General features: G+C 34.9%; 1 protein-coding gene across 3 annotated transcripts; it reads right to left on the bottom strand.

The window, feature by feature from the left end:
• Positions 1–10602: 10602 nt before the first annotated feature.
• Positions 10603–19364, bottom strand: LOC109791315 (G-type lectin S-receptor-like serine/threonine-protein kinase CES101). 3 transcript variants are annotated; one of them, XM_083062227.1, is made up of 9 exons: positions 19206–19364; positions 17870–19077; positions 15688–15795; positions 15391–15590; positions 15105–15315; positions 14563–14800; positions 14306–14456; positions 13923–14230; positions 10603–11015 (listed from the first exon to the last, which is right to left on the bottom strand). In XM_083062227.1, the coding sequence occupies exons 1-9, from the start codon at positions 19223–19225 to the stop codon at positions 10991–10993; spliced, it is 2469 nt and encodes an 822-aa protein (XP_082918353.1). In that variant the 5' UTR covers positions 19226–19364; the 3' UTR covers positions 10603–10990. The 3 variants fall into 3 exon arrangements, with proteins under 3 accessions (XP_082918353.1, XP_082918354.1, XP_082918355.1); XM_083062228.1 differs by lacking the exon at positions 15688–15795; XM_083062229.1 differs by lacking the exon at positions 10603–11015 and having other exon boundaries at positions 14057–14208.
• Between the last annotated feature and the right edge of the window lie 206 nt (positions 19365–19570).

Below are 19570 nucleotides of genomic sequence, written 5' to 3'. Positions count from 1 at the left end.
AGCAGCATTATAATTACATGGTTGATCAAATGTATCAATGGCACATTCAACGGTATCCAGATGATTTTCCACCACAGTGAGATCTTTCTTATTCCTTATTTTACTCTGATGCTTAGGGACAAGCATTTCTTTCTGTTGTGGGTTGGTTGCATATTCATGCATTTTATAATTTTGTCAAAATAATCTATCATGCATTCATTAGCTCTTTGCTTCGGGACAAGCAAATCTTTAAGTTTGGGGTTAGGAGGATGTACGCATTTCATTCATTCATGCAAAAAAAAATAAAATAAAATAAAATAAAATAAAAATAAAAAAATAAAAAATAAAAAAAATCATGCATATATACATATTCAGTTAATCCCAGCTTGAATTTGTGTTTGAAAAGTAAATATTTTTAATGAAATTGTTCGTCTTTGAAAACACTGAATGTGATGAATTGAATCTTGAAGTCTCAGAACAAAAGGTTGAAAAATTAGCTGGTTTTGTGGCTAGCACTTGGTTCTTAGTATTGAGGCTTGAAATGATCGAGAATTATAAAAATAGTCTCTTGAAGATAAATTCTTTTTAATTCGTGCTTAAAAGCTTTTGGGGGGTAAAAAAAAAAAAAAAAAAAAAAAAAAAATCACCTAGCACCCCTTTGAGGTCATAGGTTAGAGGGAGAATATTCTTAACCTTAGAAAACTAAGGGAACTAATTAGCTACTGGGGAATTGTTTAGTAAAATAGCTAGCACCCCTTTGAGGCTACGTGTTCTTGAAATTATCATCCTCTCTACACTGATTGGCTACTGGGGAAATGTTTTAGGTGAGACAAAAACAAAAATAAAAATATTACCCCTATTTGTGTCACAAGCATTGAAAAATTATTTCTGTTAAATTATCTTCATTTGACTAATGAGCTTTACAAGATTTGACATCATGAAACTCTTAGAAACTAAGAGTTGGCGCTAGTAATGAAAGATTAAGATTCTAATTGGACCTTGTGAGACTAAGAGTGAAGATTTTAAATGCTCAGTTAATTCTTGATGACTTTTTTTTCGAAGTGCTAATTATTGTTTGAGGACAAACAAAAGTTCAAGTTTGGGGTTATTTGATGTTGTGTATTTTACTCATATTTTAGCACTTTAATTCACAAGAATTCATAGCATAATCATGCATATCTTTCATGTTTTTAATAAATTTTTATATCATTTTCCTATTTTATGCTTTTCTTGGTATGTGTTGTGTTTTCTCTGAGCAGGATCAAGATTTAAGAATTAAAGAGGAAATGCTGAGCTACAGGGAAAATCACGGCCGTGATTCTAAATCACGCCCGTGATTCACCAGAGAAAATCACGGTCGTGATTCCCAATCACACCCGTGAACGCCACTGACCCTTCATAGATGTGCTCCAGAGAAGATCACGGTCGTGATTCTCAGTCACGGCCGTGATTCACTTCGCGTCCCAGCTTTTTAAGTTTTATGTTTTATTTTTTATTTTATCTTTGTAATTTTTATCTTGGTAGTTTTACCTTTTTTACCCTTTTAGGTTATAAATTAGATTAGGTTAGCCTAGAACGGGGATTCCTGAGGGAGAGAGTTTTTAGTTTTTGACACTTGGAGAAGGTTGGGCGCCTGTGCCATCGACTCTAAGGTTTGCTTTTCTTTTATTCTTTTTTTTTTCTGGGAGAACTACTATGAACTCCTGTGAGTAGTTTCCCTTTTTCTGGGATCAGGGCTTAGCCTCTGAGAACCTCTTTATTAATGCATTATTCAGTTTCTTAAATTTATTCCAATTCTTGATCTGTTCTTTTATATTTTATATATGAACTTTAATATTATTGTTTTCATAATAACATTAATTAAGGATGAACTGAGAGGAGAACTTGATTATAATTATGATAAACAATTAATCTTAATTTTCATAATCATAGATAATTAGGGATGAACTGAGAGGAGAACCTAATTATCGGAACCTAAAGGAACAGACTTGAGTGTTAAATCACGAGAGTAGATTTAAGCTTTCGAGGAGCAATAGATTAACAAAGATCTTAATGGGCTTAATTGAACGTAATTACCACGAGAGTAGAGATTAATTTTAATTAAACACATCCTCGTAGCCTAAGAAGGTGCAAGGATTAAATTAGGTTAAGACTACCTTCAAGATGGAATAGAATTAATTAATGAAAATAATAATTCAATAATGTTGGAACTCTTTGTGCGAACCCTAGATTCCAGGAAATCTCCTTATCTTATCTTAAAGTTTTATCTTATTCATTAATTGCATTACTATCTCTTTTACCATCGAATCTGATCTTATCATCTCAAAACAAAAATTCCATCTGTTTTAAAATTCAAATTAAAATACTAGTAATTCTAGGTCAAACACGTAGTCCCTGTGATTCGATATTTATTACTTGACGACAACCGTACACTTGCGGTTTTCCACACATCAGAGGGAGCGCCAAAAAGCCTCCTAAACTTCATTGATATATAAAAAGCACGCTTCAAGAGGTTTCTTCTCTAAAAATCCCTTCTTTTACCGCTTTCTGATTGTTGCATATTTAAATTCGTCATCATGTAGATATTTAATTTATAGCCGTTTATAATAAATAGGGGTAATTTAGTAATTTTACACTGTTATTTATGAAATAATCCGTCATAGGGAACCCGAAAGGGGCGTTGTGGGGTGCTAACACCTTCCCTGCACGTAACCGACTCCCTTACCCAACTCTGGTTGTAATGGCCAAGGTTGATTTGCGAAAATCAATTGCCTTATCCCTTTTTCCAATGTTTTGAGTAAAACATTGGTGGCGACTCCAAGAACCCTACCTTTTGCGAAAACCACTAATCCATGGAGGGTCCCGCTTGGGATTAACATGGATTGGTGAATCATTTAATAAAATTGTTAGTTCGACAAGGTCTCAGTTTGAGAATAAGTCGTTCTAGCAATCCACCACTTTTCAAAACTTTAAAACGAGTCCGACCATCGTCGCGAATGCCAAGGTCCGTTTCGGCGGGTGGCGACATGGTGCAGCCCCTTTGTCAGTTTTTTTTTCGAATTTTAACCTTGTTATGTTGCTTGGTTTTTACACTTGTGGGTGAATTAAAAGTAGCACAAAAAAGTAGGAGACAAAAAGAACAAGTGGCATGTTAAAAGCAACTTTTGTAAGGTGGAATGTGTCTTGTACTATGTACTAATTTGGTGCATTTTTTTTCAGCAAACAAACACACATTCTTGGCAGATTTTTCAGCAACAAAACATTACTTGGTTGTCATACAAAGGACAAGGGACAATCATGTGATGATGAGCATGTAGGGGTGGCTAACCATGCATGTATAGGAGACAAATTCACATGGAATTCAACAAACTTTTAGAACATGTCATGAACTAAATAACATGCATGAATGACCTCTAAGAACATGCAAAATGTTTGTCCAGCCACTTAGGAGAGGAAACATGCATCATTCATTTCCATATTACATGCATCAAGTGAAGGTATCATGCATATACTTGGTATTTGGGTGAAAAAGTGAGAGAAACAAAAACTTGAGACAAAACTTGGACAAATAAAGATTAAAATGGGGTTCATAAAGTGTTCATCATGTTCTTGACAAAATTTTCCAGCAAAGGTGAAAATGGAGAAAAGCACACAAGAACCTATTTTAAAGGAAACCTAGAGCACAACAAAGGAAGGCCCATGAACCAACAATGAACCACTCAACAAGAAGACAACATTTTAAGCAATATTTTAGAGGATAACATCAAGACATATGAGAAGACATAGACATGACAAGAAACATTTAGAAGACACAAAAGAGAAGAGACAAGTTACCCTTGAAGACAACCATGGCTCTTGATACCACATGATGGAACCAACTTCTCCATGAGAGTTAGTGGTTGATTCCTTCTCTTCTCCAAGGTTGATATGATGTGAAGGATGATCTCTTCAAGGGTATGGAAGTGGAGGATTTGGTGTTTGGGAAGGTGAAGGGTGACGCACAAAATGAAGGAGAGAAATGGATGGTGTTTGGTGGTGTAGCTCCTTTAGGCTAACTCACTTCACTTAGGATGATGAAGGCCAACCAAGGAAGGCCCAAGCTCACTCTAGGTAGAGAGGAGAGGATAGGGGGCCATGGAGTTCCTAGGGGACTAAGGAAGGAATGAAGAGGCACAAAGGCTCACTCAAATTCATTAATTTCCAAAGTGGCTACAAGGTGGGTTACCTAGAGTACTTATAGGGAAAGAAAGACATCTACGGTTTCTTGGGAGCATTTGGCCGAAATTTTGGTGTCGAAATGCACCCTAAATGAACCCTAAATGCATCCCAAATGAAATGGGTCTTATCCCTCCTAAAAGACTAAAGTACCCTTAGGTCAAAAAAAAGAAAGAAATGGACTTTTGACCTTAAAAATAAGGCTTGAGACCTAAAATAAATCCTAAGACTAATTTTGCCACATAATACAAAGACTAAATAAAAATACAAAATAAAATCCTAATATCTAATGTGATGGAGGACCATCCTTGGTACTTCATGTGAGACCCATCACATGGTTCATGTCTAGGAGAATGGAGAGATACCATGTATGGATCCATCTCCTAGGCCCAAATTGAGTAGGATAGAATTTTATTTCTTTATTCCAATTTTACCCTTGTATTTTGGGGTGTTTAGGACTTAGAATTTATTTTCCCTTGTATTTCCTATTTTACCCTTGTATTATAGGGTGCTCTAGATAATTAGGTTTTTTTTAATTTTGGGCTAGGGTGTTAATTAGAGGGTGACGCATGTTTTTGGTGTTTTTGGGTCTATTTTTGGTGTTAGAAAGGCTTAGGCCCAAGTGGAGGGCAAAGGTTGCATGGTCTTATCATGCACCTAGATATAGCCAATCTAAACCCAAAGATTCCATCCTTGGCCACCAAGTTGCATCTAGGGTTCATTTGCATTTCATTTGGAATGCATTTGCCTACTCCAAATGCAACCCTAGATGCCTCCCCTCCTATAAATACCCAACACCCCACACCTTGTAAATACTTTGGATTATATAGAATTTGAGTGAGCCTTTTGTGCCTCAAATCCTCTCCTTAGTCACTAGGTCTACACGGCCTCCCCCTCCTATCTCCTCCCTTGAGTGAGTTTAGGGTTTATTGAGTGGCCTTCATCTCCACTTGGTGAAGTGAGCCAACCTAGAACCACCTAGACACCTTCCTCCTCCCTTTTCTCCTATTCGCCCAACCATCACCCTACACGCCCACCTTCCTTTATTGCCTCACCCTTGAAGGAACATCCACCCTTAAGGTCATCATTTTGGCCTTAGCTAGGAGATTCTTCCCACCTTGGACGTTCGTGATCAACCCCTTGGTGGAAGGAGTCCATCATTTGGTATCAAGAGCTTAGGTTATCTTCAAGGGTAACTAGCTTCCTTCCATTTCTTTGAGTCTTTTCTTCTTTTTGAGTCTTGAGTTGCGTCATCTTTTTGTCCATTGTCATCCATGAAAATGTTGTGATACATGTCTTTTATGTTACTCCATGGTTCATTGCTTATTCATGAGCCTCCTTTTGTGCTTTAGGGTTTTTCTTGAGTCTTAGGTTCTTGTATGACATTTTTTGCTTTTCATTCTTGTTGCTGGAAAAATATATTATGAACATGAAGAACAGCCCTTGCATCCCTTTTTGATCTTTTACCTTTTTAAGTTTTGTCAAAAAATTGTGTTTATCTCACCTTTCTCAAAAAGACAAAAAAAAATATATGTATGATGCACCCATTTGATGTATGAAACCATGAAAATATGAAATGTATGTGTTTTTCCATGAGGTGGCCTAAATTTTGCTGCACCATTTAGAGGTCATTCATGCATGTTAACTAGTCCTTGGCATGCTCCAAATTTGTGTTGAAATCTATGTGTTATTTCCTTCCTACACATACATGATTAGCCACCTTTCCATGCACATCATTACATGATTATTCTTTTGTCCTTTTATGCACATGTGTGAGTGATAAGTTTTGTGTGTGAGTGCTGGAATCTTTGAAAAAAATCTGCACCAAAAAGAAAATAGTACAAGACACACTCCACTCACAAAATGCTTCTATACCCACTCATGTGTTGCCACTTGTCTCTCTATTTTTGACTCCTTATATGTGCTGAATTTTTAATCACCCACAAGTGTAAAAACCAAGCAACATTTAAAAAGAAAATAGAAGAAAAATCTGGACAGAAAAATTAAAAAAAATGTGACCAAAAAAGACTAAAAGAAAAGAAAGAAAAACCAAAAGGGCTTGTTGCTAGACTTGTGGACATTGACCTAATTACCCTTGCACATTGGAGTTAGACTTGGACTGAATTTTTGGACCTTATTGGACCATTTTGAGACACAAAACCGTGGCTGGACCTCTACCAAAAAGGACTTAAAAAAAAATTCACAAGTGAAAACCATTAAAGTTTTAACTCCATTCTAGTGCCATTCTAGGACTTTTCCTTTGTGTGCTAGCCTTTTTAATGTGTCTTAATTTTTTGCTTGTCTTCTTTGGAATTCTTATGTTTGTTTCATTAATCTCTCTTTGAGTTTAGCCTTTTAATTGAGCATTTTCAGTTTTATTCCTTTGGCCTCCTTCTTGTTCTTGGTTGGTTTGTTATCTTTGGGTGTAGGTGAAGTACTACCTCCAAGAAACCCTTAGCAAAACTTCTTTGGGGGATTGAGTGGAGACTAAATCCGTGAGGTCCCAAGTGCTTTGGAGAAGGATATCATATCTCAAAGAGTGCAAACACCAAAGGAGAGGACTAACTTTGTTTGTTCCTTGTGAAGGGGAGCCAAATTGGAGGAGTTGAAGACCGTTAATTTCTTTTCTTTCTTACTTGCTCATTTTGCTCAATTTTTGGCCACTTGTAATTGGGCCTTGTTTCTTTATTTTGGTTTATAATTGGCCATTTTAAACCTCTTCATTTTGGTGGTAGTTTCGTGTAGTTGAAGGTGATTTGAAAACCTTCACCTAGGCATTCGACTAGTATATGTTTTAAGTGCTTTCCTTATGCATGTTTTAAAGCTTTTAGTAGTATAATTGCTTCGGTCTTTATTTTTCCTCAATTTTTGTTTAGAAGGCTTACAATTGCCTACTAAGGGTCCATGCACACACACACCTTATTGTTGTGCCAACTTGTTTTGTGAGAAAAGTGGAAAAGGCTTAGTGATTTTTACTTGATAAGGCTTGGTTATTAAGTGATTCTTTGTAGTCCACCTCCCTTTGAAAGTTCACTTTGTACACTTAGGCCTTTCCTACCTATCTTGCACTTTGAAAACCTTTTGTGAAAACCTTTTTATCACTCACTCTTTGTGAAAACCTTTTCAACCCTTTTTGAAAACACTTTGTGAAAACCTTTTTGGATCAAAGATGAGTGATCATTCTAGTGTCCATGGTCATAACTCTTGTAGTACTAGGTCTAGTGTTAGGGATGAACTTAGGCAACTCAAAGAGTAACTAAGAAAAAAAGAAGAGGAAAATATAAAAAGAGAGGAAGAATTGAGAAGAAAAGAAAAAGAGTTTGAAAAAAATAATGAGGAAATAAAAAGGTTGCTTGAAAAACTAGTTGTGGGAGGAGAGGCTAGTGGTTCAAGACCAAGAGTCACTTCTCCTCAGCCCTCAAGAGGAAAGAGGCATATGCATTCAAGTTTTCATGAGGAGGAAGGGCATCATACCCAACCTCCAAGTGATACCTTCTTTAGTAGTAATCACAATGATGATTACTATCAAAGACCCCCAAGGCACCATAGACATAGGGAGTCTTCCAATAGGGAACCCAACATCAATCTTCCCTCATTACATGGCAAAGATAATGTTGAAAATTATTTGGATTGGGAAATGAAAGTTGAACAACTTTTCTCTTGCCATGGAATAAGTGAAGATAGGAAGGTTTCTTTAGCAACCCTTAGCTTCCAAGGGCATGCTATGTATTGGTGGACCTCCTTAGAAAAAGAAAGGAGAATAAATCATGAGCCCCCAATCCAATATTGGAATGAGCTCCGTAGTGCCTTAAGAAGGAGGCATATTCCTCCATACTATGACCGAGAGCTTATGGACAAGCTACAAAGATTGAAAGAAGGGTCCTCTAGTGTGGAAGAATATAGGCAATCTATGGAGTTGCTAATGATGAGGGCTTGGGATTAGGGAGGAAGAGAAGACCACAATCTCTAGATTTCAAAGTGGTCTTAATCTTGAGATAAGAGACAAAGTTGAACTTCTACCTTATAGGGATTTGAATGAACTTGTTCAACTTTGCTCAAGAGTGGAGCATCAACTTACAAGAAAACCTTTTCGAAAAGACTCCACTCCCTCTTATTCCAAGAGTTTGAAGAAGGAGGGCCACTCTTCCCTACCTTATCCCAAAGAAGAAAAAGGAAAAGAAAAAGAAAAAGAAAAAACATCTTTTAAGGCATCTTCCAAAGACACTAAAACAAGTGACATCAAGTGTTTCAAGTGTCTTGGCCGTGGGCACATTGCTTCACAATGTCCCACCAAGAAAACCATGTTTTTGAAGGGCCAAGATCACTATAGTAGCCTTGATGAAGCTACTTCCTCATCTTCAAGTGATGAAGAAGAAGTTTTAGAATCCGAGGAAGAAATCTTACCTTGTGAAGGAGACCTATTGTTGGTTAGAAGGCTCCTTAACAATCAATCTAGTGAAATTGACCAATCACAAAGAGAGAACTTGTTTCAAACAAAATGCAAGGTCTTAGAAAGTACTTGTTCTCTCATTGTCGATAGTGGGTCTACTTCTAATTGTTGTAGTACTAGATTGGTTCATAAGATAGCCTTAACTACAAAACCTCATCCTAAACCTTACAAAATGCAATGGATCAATGAGGAAAGAGGTGTTGTAGTTAACCAACAAGTAAGCATACCAATCTCTATTGGCAAATATAAAGAAGAAGTTTTGTGTGACATAGTGCCATTAAAGGTTAGTCATGTCTTGCTTGGGAGGCCATGGCAATTTGACAAGCACATAATCCATGATGGCCTCACCAATAAAATAAGTTTCCAACACTTGGGAAAGAAATTTGTGTGGTGTCCTCTATAACCTTATCAAGTAAATGAGGACCAACTCAAATTAAAGTCTAAGAAAGATGAGGAGGAGAAAAGCAAAAACAAAAACAAAAAGAAAAGAAAAGAAAAAAAGAATTTTTCTTTTGAAGACAAAGGGCTAGGTTCAAGAGAACCTTAACCCTTGTGTCATCCTCTTTCTTTTGGTGCCAAAGAAAGATGGCAATAGAGGATGTGCACCATTTTAGAAAGCCATCATTGAATAAAAGGCACCCAATCCCTAAATAGATGATTTGGTGAATGAATTGCATGGGGCCAATAATTTTTTTAAATGGTTATGCCTCTTTGGCTCCCTCTTTTCCCTAGCATTTTCATTCAACGAATTGTGTACTTAAGGATTGCATAGCTAAGTTTTAGTATTTTTTACTTTCCTAATTGTGGTTTCTCATCTTTTGAAGGATCAATGGAATGGACGAGCTTAAAGATTTGAAGACAAATCCTTCTCAAGAAGGAGGGGATGATGGAGGACCATCCTTGGTACTTCATGTGAGACCCATCACATGGTTCATGTCTAGGAGAATGGAGAGATACCATGTATGGATCCATCTCCTAGGCCCAAATTGAGTAGGATAGAATTTTATTTCTTTATTCTAATTTTACCCTTGTATTTTGGGGTGTTTAGGACTTAGAATTTATTTTCCCTTGTATTTCTTATCTTTGTATTTCCCTTTTCTCCTATTCGCCCAACCATCACCCTACACGCCCACCTTCCTTTATTGCCTCACCCTTGAAGGAACATCCACCCTTAAGGTCATCATTTTGGCCTTAGCTAGGAGATTCTTCCCACCTTGGACGTCCGTGCTCAACCCCTTGGTGGAAGGAGTCCATCATAATGTACCCCAAAATACAAGGGTAAAATGGGAAAAGGAAACAACAAATTAAGGAGATGGCTAAAATTCCACACACATGATGATCATGGCCTTTGGTGTGGTGTGTTCTTCATCTTCCTCTACTCTCCTAGCCATGGACCTTGTGATAGGCCCTATATGATGCTTCAAGGATGGTCCTCCATCAACTAACCTAGCAAGCAATCTTTTTATTTCTTCATTTTTTTCTCATTTTCTCTTTCTCTTCTTCTAAGGTCTTCCTCTCTTTTTATATTTTTCCTCTTCTTTTTTTCTTAGGTACTCTTTTAGTTGCCTAAGTTCATCCCTAACACTAGACCTAGTACTACAAGAATTATGACCATGGACACTCGAGTGATCACTCTTCTTTGATCTAAAAGGTTTTCACAAAGTTGTTTTTCAAAAAGGGTTGAAAAAGGTTTTCACAAAGAGTGAGTGATAAAAAGGTTTTCACAAATAGTTTTCAAGGTGCAAGATAGGTAGAAAAAGGCCTAAGTGTACAAAGTGAACTATCAAAGGGAGGTGAACTACTAGGAATCACTTTATAACCAAGCCTTATCAAGTAAAAATTACTAAGCCTTTTCCACTTTTCTCACAAAACAATTTGGCACAAAAATAAAGTGTGTGTGTGCACGTTCCCCCTAGTAGGCAAAAACAAGCCTTCTAAATGGAATTAGAGACAAAATATAAAATCCTAAGCAATTATACTAACAAAAGCTTAAAAACATGCAAAAGGAAAGCTTAAAAACATATACTAGTCGAAGGCCTAAGTGAAGGTTTTCAAATCACCTTCAACTACACGAACTAAAACCAAATTGAAGAGGTTTAGAAATGACCAATTACAAACCAAGATAAAGAAATAAGGCCCAAACACAAGTGGCCCAAAAGAAATCAAGTAAAAAAATGAAAAGACAAAAATTTAGGTCTTCAACTCCTCCAATTGGGTTCCTTCACAATGAGCAAACTTTGTTAGTCCTCTCCAAGTGTTTAAACACTCCTTTTGTGTAGTGGAAATCCCTCCAAAGACTAGGTTTGGATTCGGTTCACTCCTCCACTCAAATCCACCAAAGGTTTGTTAGTTTTCTAGATAGGTTCTTAACCTACATTCAAAATGAAACCAACCCAAAGAGCAATAGTCCAAGAAATAAAAACTGAAAATGCACAATTAGGAAAGGCTAAACTCAGAGAGAATTGATTGAGACAAAACAAAATAGGCCAAAGAAAATAAAAACTAAAATTAAGACACAATTAAAAAGGAAGCACAAAAAAGAGTATTCTTAGAATGGCACTAGAATGGATTAGTGTTTAGTCCACTTGCTTAAGTCTTTTATACGATTCGGTCCAGCCACTCTTCAGGTCTCAAAATAGGTTCAATAAGGTCTTAAGTCCAACTCCCAAAAGCATAGGTAAAGGTCCAAGTCCACAAGTCTAGCAACAAGTCCTTTTTGGTCAAACATTTTTTTGCTCTTTTTTTTCTTCCTTTTCTTTTCACGTCAATTTTTTTTTTATATTCCTTGGGTCCAATTTCTTTTCTTTAATGTTCAGCCCATTTGTTGCTTAGGTCATGCACTTGTGGGTGGGGAAAAATTAGGTCAAAATTTAGGAGAAAGAGAAGGAGACAAGTGGCGTGTTCTTAGAGGGTTTTAGGGAATCTTTTTAGTGGAAATGGTTTTGTACTATTTAGGACAAGTTGTTTTGTACCAAATTTTCAGCACACCTCTTAGATTCTTTTAGGGTTATCAATCATCAAATATAGACCTTAACAAGTGGAAATGCATGGAAAAAGTGGCCAAAAATTAAAATGCATGTGCAAGGAAGCATTTTACACATGGAAACTCAAAAAAATACAAGGAACATGCTAGGACTAAATAGCATGCATGAATGACTCCTAGATAGCTTCTATATGTCACGCCCACTTATGTTATGCATCATGGTATTTTTTTGATTCATGTATTCATACAAAGTGTTTGGAATACATAATGGGGTTTTTGTAGACAATATAGGAAACAAGACTTGACAAAAACTTAAAAGATTCAAAAATCAAAAAGCATGTTCATATGAGACTCAAACCTAAAAATGGAAAAGCATGGAAATCACCTAGCAATGGAAACCTAAAATGTTCAAGGAAGTTTCACATGGAACAAAATATGAACCCAAAGCATTCAGCTATACAAAGAAAGACAATAAAGGAGACAATGATCGAATGGAAAGAAAATGGCAAGATGTTACCCTTGATAAACCTTGGCTCTAGATACCACTTGATGGGGACCTCCCTTCCATCGTTGACAATGGCTTCTTGAAGAGGGTCACCTTGCCCATGATCTAGGCTCACCAAAGGTTAGGAATGGGATGCTTAAGGTGGACAAAGGATGATAGGCGTGAGATAGTGAAGGGTGGCGGAAGTGTATGGTGCTCAAAGGTGGTTGGCTCACTCCAAGTGTAGGTGGAGGCCACTCTAGGGTTTCACTCTCCAAGGGTGGAGAATGAAGGTGTTTAGCCGAAGTTAACCTAGGGACTAAGGATAGGATTTGAGGCAAAGAAATGCTCTCTCAAATTCATATAATCCAAAGTATTTACAAGGTGTGGTATATTGGGTATTTATAGGAGTGGGAGGCATCTAGGGTTGCATTTGGAGAATGCATGAATTCACAAGCTAAATGCACTCTAAATGAAATGCAAATTAACCCTAGATGCAACTTGGTGGCCAAGGATGGAATCTTTGGGTTTAGATAGGCTACATCTAGGTGCATGATAAGACCATGCAACCTTTGCCCTCCACTTGGGCCTAAGCCTTTCTAACACCAAAAATAGGTCCAAGAACACCAAAAAAATGTGTCACTTCCTAGTTTTAAACCCTAGCCCAAAAATTAAAATCTTAATCATCTAGAGCACCCCATAATGGAAGGGTAAAATGGGAAATACAAAAGAAAATAAATCCTATGACTAAGATACCCCAAAATACAAGGGTAAAATTGGAAATACAAGTAAAATAAATTCTATGACTAAAATACCTCAAAGTACAAGGGTAAAATTGGAATAAAGCAATAAAATTCTATACTACTCAAAATTGGGCCTAGGAGATGGATCCATACATGGTATCTCTCCATTCTCCTAGCCATGAACCATGTGATGGGTCTCACATGAAGTACCAAGGATGGTCCTCCATCACCTAATACCTTCCCTATGCCTAATCAACCCCCAAAACCTAGTTCTACCTATAAAGCCCATTATTAATTTTTGAAAACATTTTTCTTTTTCTAATGTTTTTAGTAAAAAATTAGTGGCGACTCCTTTGAACCTTTTCAAAAAATCATTGATGAAGGATTAATATGATTTTCGGGCATTCCTCAGCCAATGAGATTTTCAAAATAAGTCCAAACCATTTGTGGAAAATATTGGAATTTTTCGGGTTCCGACACCTAAAAAGTATTATGAACTAAAATAGTTAGGTATGGAGGAAAGGATTTAGTTTCCCACAACATGGTAAACGAATGTTTAAATTCCCCCAACAATGTTTGAGTGTGCCTTGTGCCTATGGGTAGGGTTGATCATCAATTAACTATGGTAGGAATTAGGTCTAAAATGTCTAATCAAACTAAAATTGAATGTTTTTATTTTAGAATTGTTTCTAATTCTTATGCCTTCAAGTTGGTTGGTTTCTGGACTCGACGAGTTATGGGCTTCCTCGGGTGGTTGGGACAAATTTAAGCCTCTAAAGAAAGACACATACATTACAAGAGTATTGCAGGTTGTAGTTTTCCATCGGGAGGTAAAGAAGCTCTAAAGATAGCATCACAATTTATTCACCATAATTAAAGGCATACTAAGAAAGTGAAGAAAAGGGTCCATGAATGTTAGAGCAAAAGGAAAAATGAAAATGAGAGACAACCCACTTTTACACAACTAAAACTATTATGAAATACTCAATATGATTTCATATGAACCTCATTATCCAACACTTCAAACAACATAAGTTTGATGCATGAAGAATTCAGCAAATTATTTACCTTGATTCCATTTTCCCAGAGGTAGTAATTTCAAATGTAGAATCAGTAAGCAACTCTTTAGAAGATAATGACCTATTAGAGATCTCTCTTTTAACATAGAATGCTGGTCTTTGAGGTAAGGAAACTATAGCACTTTTGTTTGTCAACATGGATAGAATGTCAAACATTGTAGGTCGATCATTTGTGTATTGTTCAACGCACAAAAGACCAACATGAATGCATCTTTGCACTTCATCAGGTTCAAACGACTCATTTAGTGATTGATCCACTAATTGTAGAGGTTCACCTACATTCCATAACTCCCATGCCTGTTAGCATTTCAACCATATTAGACACAATATTATGCAGAAAAGAACTCAATATATGAGGCTAAATTTACATACATGTCCTATTAGATTTAATGGGTGGTCATCATCATAAAAGCTAGTGTTTCTTCTTCCACTAATAATTTCAAGCAGTAACACTCCAAAACTATAGACATCAGACTTTGTAGAGAAAATTCCTTCCATGGCATATTCTGGTGACATGTAACCACTGCAAGGAAAAAAAATTTATAGCTGACAATACATATTATATATATATATATACACACACATATTCACCTACAACACTTGGAACAAAATGAGTTTAGAAAGCTCACTATGTCCCAACAACCCTGTTGGTGTTTTCTACAGGTTCTTGTTGTGTGAAGATTCTTGCCATTCCAAAATCTGAAATTTTGGGGTTCCAATTTTCATCAAGAAGTATGTTACTAGCTTTCAGGTCTCTGTGAATGACTTTAAGTCTTGAATACTTATGAAGATAAAGTAATCCTTGAGCAATTCCTTCTATTATGTTGAAGCGCTTCTTCCAATCTAGTAATTTTCTTCTAGTACAATCTTCCAATAAAAATATAGTAATATGTGTTAGAATGTATACTATAAGGGTACAAAATAAAAAAGACATTTTTTTTTAGAATGGTTTATGTGATGTAGAAATCGCCTTATTTTAAGTTAAGTTCTACTTAGGAATACACAAGTCAATGTAGTCAATATATCACCCACAACAATTATTGAATAATTATAGTTGAGAAAGATAGTGTTTCCTCACAAATGTATTCCAATTGATGCGCATAATAATAAAAACAATTGCCTTTGTCCTCCAAACAAAGCATAATTAAATAGACTCTAGCATATGCCTCACCGAATATAAAGAAATCCAAGCTTTTGTTTGGCATATACTCATAAAGTAGAATCCTCTCTTCTTCATGAATGCAATAACCAAGTAGTTGTACAAGATTCATATGTTGAAGTTCACATATAAGTTTAAGTTCATTTTTGAACTCCACAATTCCCTGTGTAGAAGATTTTGAAAGTCTTTTTATAGCAACCTCTTGTCCCGTTGAAAAAATTCCCTAAAATGACAATAAAAAATAATTAGTTCTCCAAAATAAACTTGTTAATACATAACATTAATGATTTCAAGTCACCTTATATACAGGTCCAAAGCCTCCTTGTCCCAACTTATTTTCAGATGAAAACCCATCTGTAGCTTCCATTATTGATATATAAGTAAATGCTTTTAACTCGAGTCCATGTTTTAAATCATCTTCAAATTCTTTCCGGCTAGATGTTCCTTTACAAGTTGCTAAATGCAACATCTTGGTCACCATTCCGTTCTTTTTCTTATCTGTTTAGATGAAAATGAGAAAGATAAAAATATAGAAAGCTGATAAAAATATATTTTTTAGTAAAGTACATATAAGACTTTTGAAGTATGTAATTACCTTGAAACATATATTTTCGTTTTTTCAAGATTAGGCAGACACTGAATAGGCATATTATGAGTAGAATAGTTGCTATTAATGCACTTATCCATATAAACTTTTTTGTACCTGCATAGAAAACTTAAACTAGAATTACAACTTTTCGATGCTATACCGTAAAACATTGTAAACTTAATTATTAAAAAAAAAATAAACTATTTAAATTGAAAAGGGTAAAACACAATTTAAGTTTACCAAAGTGCATGACGCTAACATTTTAGTCCTTAAAAATAAGAAAATTATGAATAAGTCCTTAAAAGTTAATTAAATTATATTTTTGGTTCCTCAATTTATTATTAAGATTCAATTTGATTCCACTATTTTTAAATGGTTCAATTTGGTACTCTAATTTTTTTAAAATGTTTAATGTCATGTTTTCATTCAAATTATCATTAATAGTATTAATGAAATCTAATGGAAGGACAACATTAAATATTGTTTGGAAATTAAATGATCAAATTGAATCATTTCGAAATAATAAGGTTAAATTGAACATTCAATAAACAGAAGGACTAAATTGAACAAAAATTTATCTAATAATTTTTTTTTGGATGAATTTAACTTTTATTTACTTATTTGATAATCTCTTTTATTAGATATCTCCTTCATTTTGAGATCAATTTTTTTATAATTTCAAGTACTCAATTTGTTGTCATTTATGATATCATTAAGGTAAGTAAAAGGAAATTCAATTTTATTTAGACAAAAAAATGTTAGATAATTTTTTATTTAATTTACTCCTATTATTTTTAAAATTTTCAATTTGGTTCTCTAATTATCAAAAAAAATGTTCAATGCTATCTTTTCATTTAATTTTATTAATTCTGTTAGTGTCAATTTGGACAATTATTAATTTTTTTGAAAATTAGAGGACCAAATTGAATAATTTAAAAATAGTGAGACTAAATTGAATCCTAAAAAAATAGAGGTACTAAAAATATAATTTAATCTTAAAACACTACTAGAAAAGTGTTATTTTCCTGGGAATTTTCCTGTAAAAAAATATTCGCAAAAATATTTTGCGAATTTATTTGCGAAAAATAATTTACAAATATTTCTTACAAATTTTGCTACAATTTTAATGATCATAGAAATTTTTTTCCATGGTAAAAATTTGCAGAAAAGATTGTAAGAATTTTATTGTTTCCTGCAGATTTTCTTGTAAAAATAAATTCACAAGTAATGTTTACTAAATGGTAGAAAGATTTTGCAGATAACTTGTTCTGCGAATTTTCCTACAAATTTTAATTCACAGGAAAAATAAAAAATATTTAAATTTATAAGTTTAACATTTTGAAAAAACTTCAAGTCCCACATCGATTGAAAATAAAATAATTAAAGAGTATATAAGTTGGGACAACACTTACCTTACAAGTTGATTTGTATGGTTGAGTGTTAGACTTATAATCTACAATCTTAGAATTTAAAAGATTATGTATCACATGTTGGAAGCATAGAAACAAATGTTTCGGATGAATTCATTGTGAGCATTTGAAAGTTAAAAAATTATTGATAGAATTTATAGTAATTTATTTATTTTTTTCATAAAAAATATTTCTGCAAAATTTCTTGCGAAAAAATTTGCAAGAAACTTTCCCGCGAATTTTTTTCGCAGGAAACTTTTCCGCAAATTTTTTTTGCAGGAAACTTTCCCGCAATTTTTTTTTGCAGGAAACTATCTTGCGAATTTTTTTTGCAAGAAATTTCGCAGGAAAATTTCTTGCAAATTTTAAAATTCGCAAAAATATATTATCCACGAAGGTATTACCTGCATATAAAATTTTGCAAAAAAATTTGCAACATTTCCTGCGAATTTTAATGAGAAAAGTTGCATGTAATAAGAAAAATTCTAGTAGTAAAAGTTCTAATTTTTCATTTAAGCCCATAAAGATAATCACTTATTATCACTTTAGTACCTAAATATACATTAATATATATTATCATTTAAATCACATGCTTTTTTAAATCTTGAACCAACAATTTTTTTACCCAATTAAAAAAATAAAGGAACTCGAAAAAATAATTCAAAGGACCGAGATCATAATAAATGTAAACTAAAAGAATCAAAATTAAAATCAATGGAAAAATTTTAAATGTAACTGCATTGCAATTACAAAGTACTGCAAGTAAATAAAAAGTGTACCAGGAGGTTCTGACTTTGCAGTCGACTTGTCAATCTGTTGTGTTACGTTCCCCAGCATGTAAAATCTTTCACCAACATCACTAAGAGTATAATAAGGTCCTGATGAAAAGAATGTACATCCAGTACCATTATGATTGTGTTCTTTGTAACCAGTGCAACTACAATTGCTCCAGCACATGGCCTGGCAATCACTCAGGCCATAGCTCATATTTGGTTCACTGATTGCATATTCAAAATTGAGGTGACCCGTCTTTCTCTGATACACATCACCACGACTCCTACACTCAGGTATATCCTCCCATCTTTGGCACCCTTCATCAGTGTTATATCCATAACACATATCAGCCCAAACAACAGTTTCGCTATAATTATTTAATTGCCCATCTGATGCGATCCACCATAAAACATCAACATCATCATTTGTAGTTGTGAAAGAGAAGGAACTTTCATCAGCATTAGAAACAACGGTGTAGTTCAACGTGCGTTGTGCATCTTCTGAAATGTGCTCAAATCTATTGTTCCTCAGTTTCCCACTTCGCCAACTGACTTTTCCGCGTCTCCTTATGACCAGTTCTTCCCCAACGGGTTCCCATTCAAGGCTAAAGGCACCTGGTGTTACAATATTAATATCATCATTAGCAAAATATGAAACAAGTGACCAATTATGGCCTGTTTTATGATTAAGACCTAACTTCATGGTAGGGATCATAGTATCGATGGGATAATCAAAACTCTGCCATAACACACTCATTGTAGACCCATTGGGGTGAAGTTGTTGAAGCACAAAGTTGCCTGTGTCCAACAAGGTTGCCACAGTGTTGTTGATTGGTTGAGGCGGAGAATAGAGGATTATTGGTTTCCCACGTTGAGATTCTATTTTCAGCACACCAGAGTGGTTTAGTGATAAAACTGCAGAATCTGGGTCAACAGGTTGGTTTCTATCACTCAACCAAACCCAATAACTATCCCAATTTGATTTCCAGACAGCCAAGTAAGTGTCATCAACAATTGTATAAAAAGCCAGAAAATATTTGCCGTTTTTGGTAATTACTTTTCCTGTTTCTGTGTAATTCAGTGTGTCACCAGGTCTTAAACTGTTGTTTGCTTTAACATGAAAACAAGTACTCCACCACAACCACAAGTGCATGAAAGCAACCAGTTTCTCTTGCTTAAGCTTGATAGCATACTTCAAATATGGAAACATTAATCTGCGAGAGTTCGTTTCACAAGGGATGAAAGAGTGACTCCTTTTGGTATGTTAAAATTCAGAAATATAATAAGAAAATATAACTAAGCTCTGGAATTAAAATTTTGTAGAATTCAGAAATATACTCACAAGACCTGAAGAAGGGTCATTCCGAAATCTTATCACGAGCTTCACGCCTTGCTTCGGCTTTGAAATTCTGCAGCAAAGGTACGTGGCCTCTGTCTGCACATATCAAAAGAAAGGAAAAGGATCAGTTTACTTTATTACAATAATTGAAACTTTGGAAAAGAGATACACGTACTTCTATTATTTTAAAAATTAACTAAACAAAAAGTGGTAAGAAAATGATTGGTTGTTAGCATGATGTAAAAAAAATCTGTAGGTACAGATAAGATTCGCTACGCGTAGAATAGAGATGGCAAAAATATCCGTACCTGCGAGTATCTGTGGGTAAAATCCGCTACAGATAATAAATGGGTAGGATAATTGGGTAT

The sequence above is a fragment of the Cajanus cajan genome, chromosome 8, assembly GCF_000230855.2.
Source record: "Cajanus cajan strain Asha chromosome 8, NIPB_CcT2T_4, whole genome shotgun sequence".
Classification (NCBI taxonomy): Eukaryota; Viridiplantae; Streptophyta; class Magnoliopsida; order Fabales; family Fabaceae; genus Cajanus; species Cajanus cajan.
The sequence above is the reverse complement of the archived record's forward strand: the minus strand, read 5'-3'. Positions and strand labels throughout refer to the sequence as shown.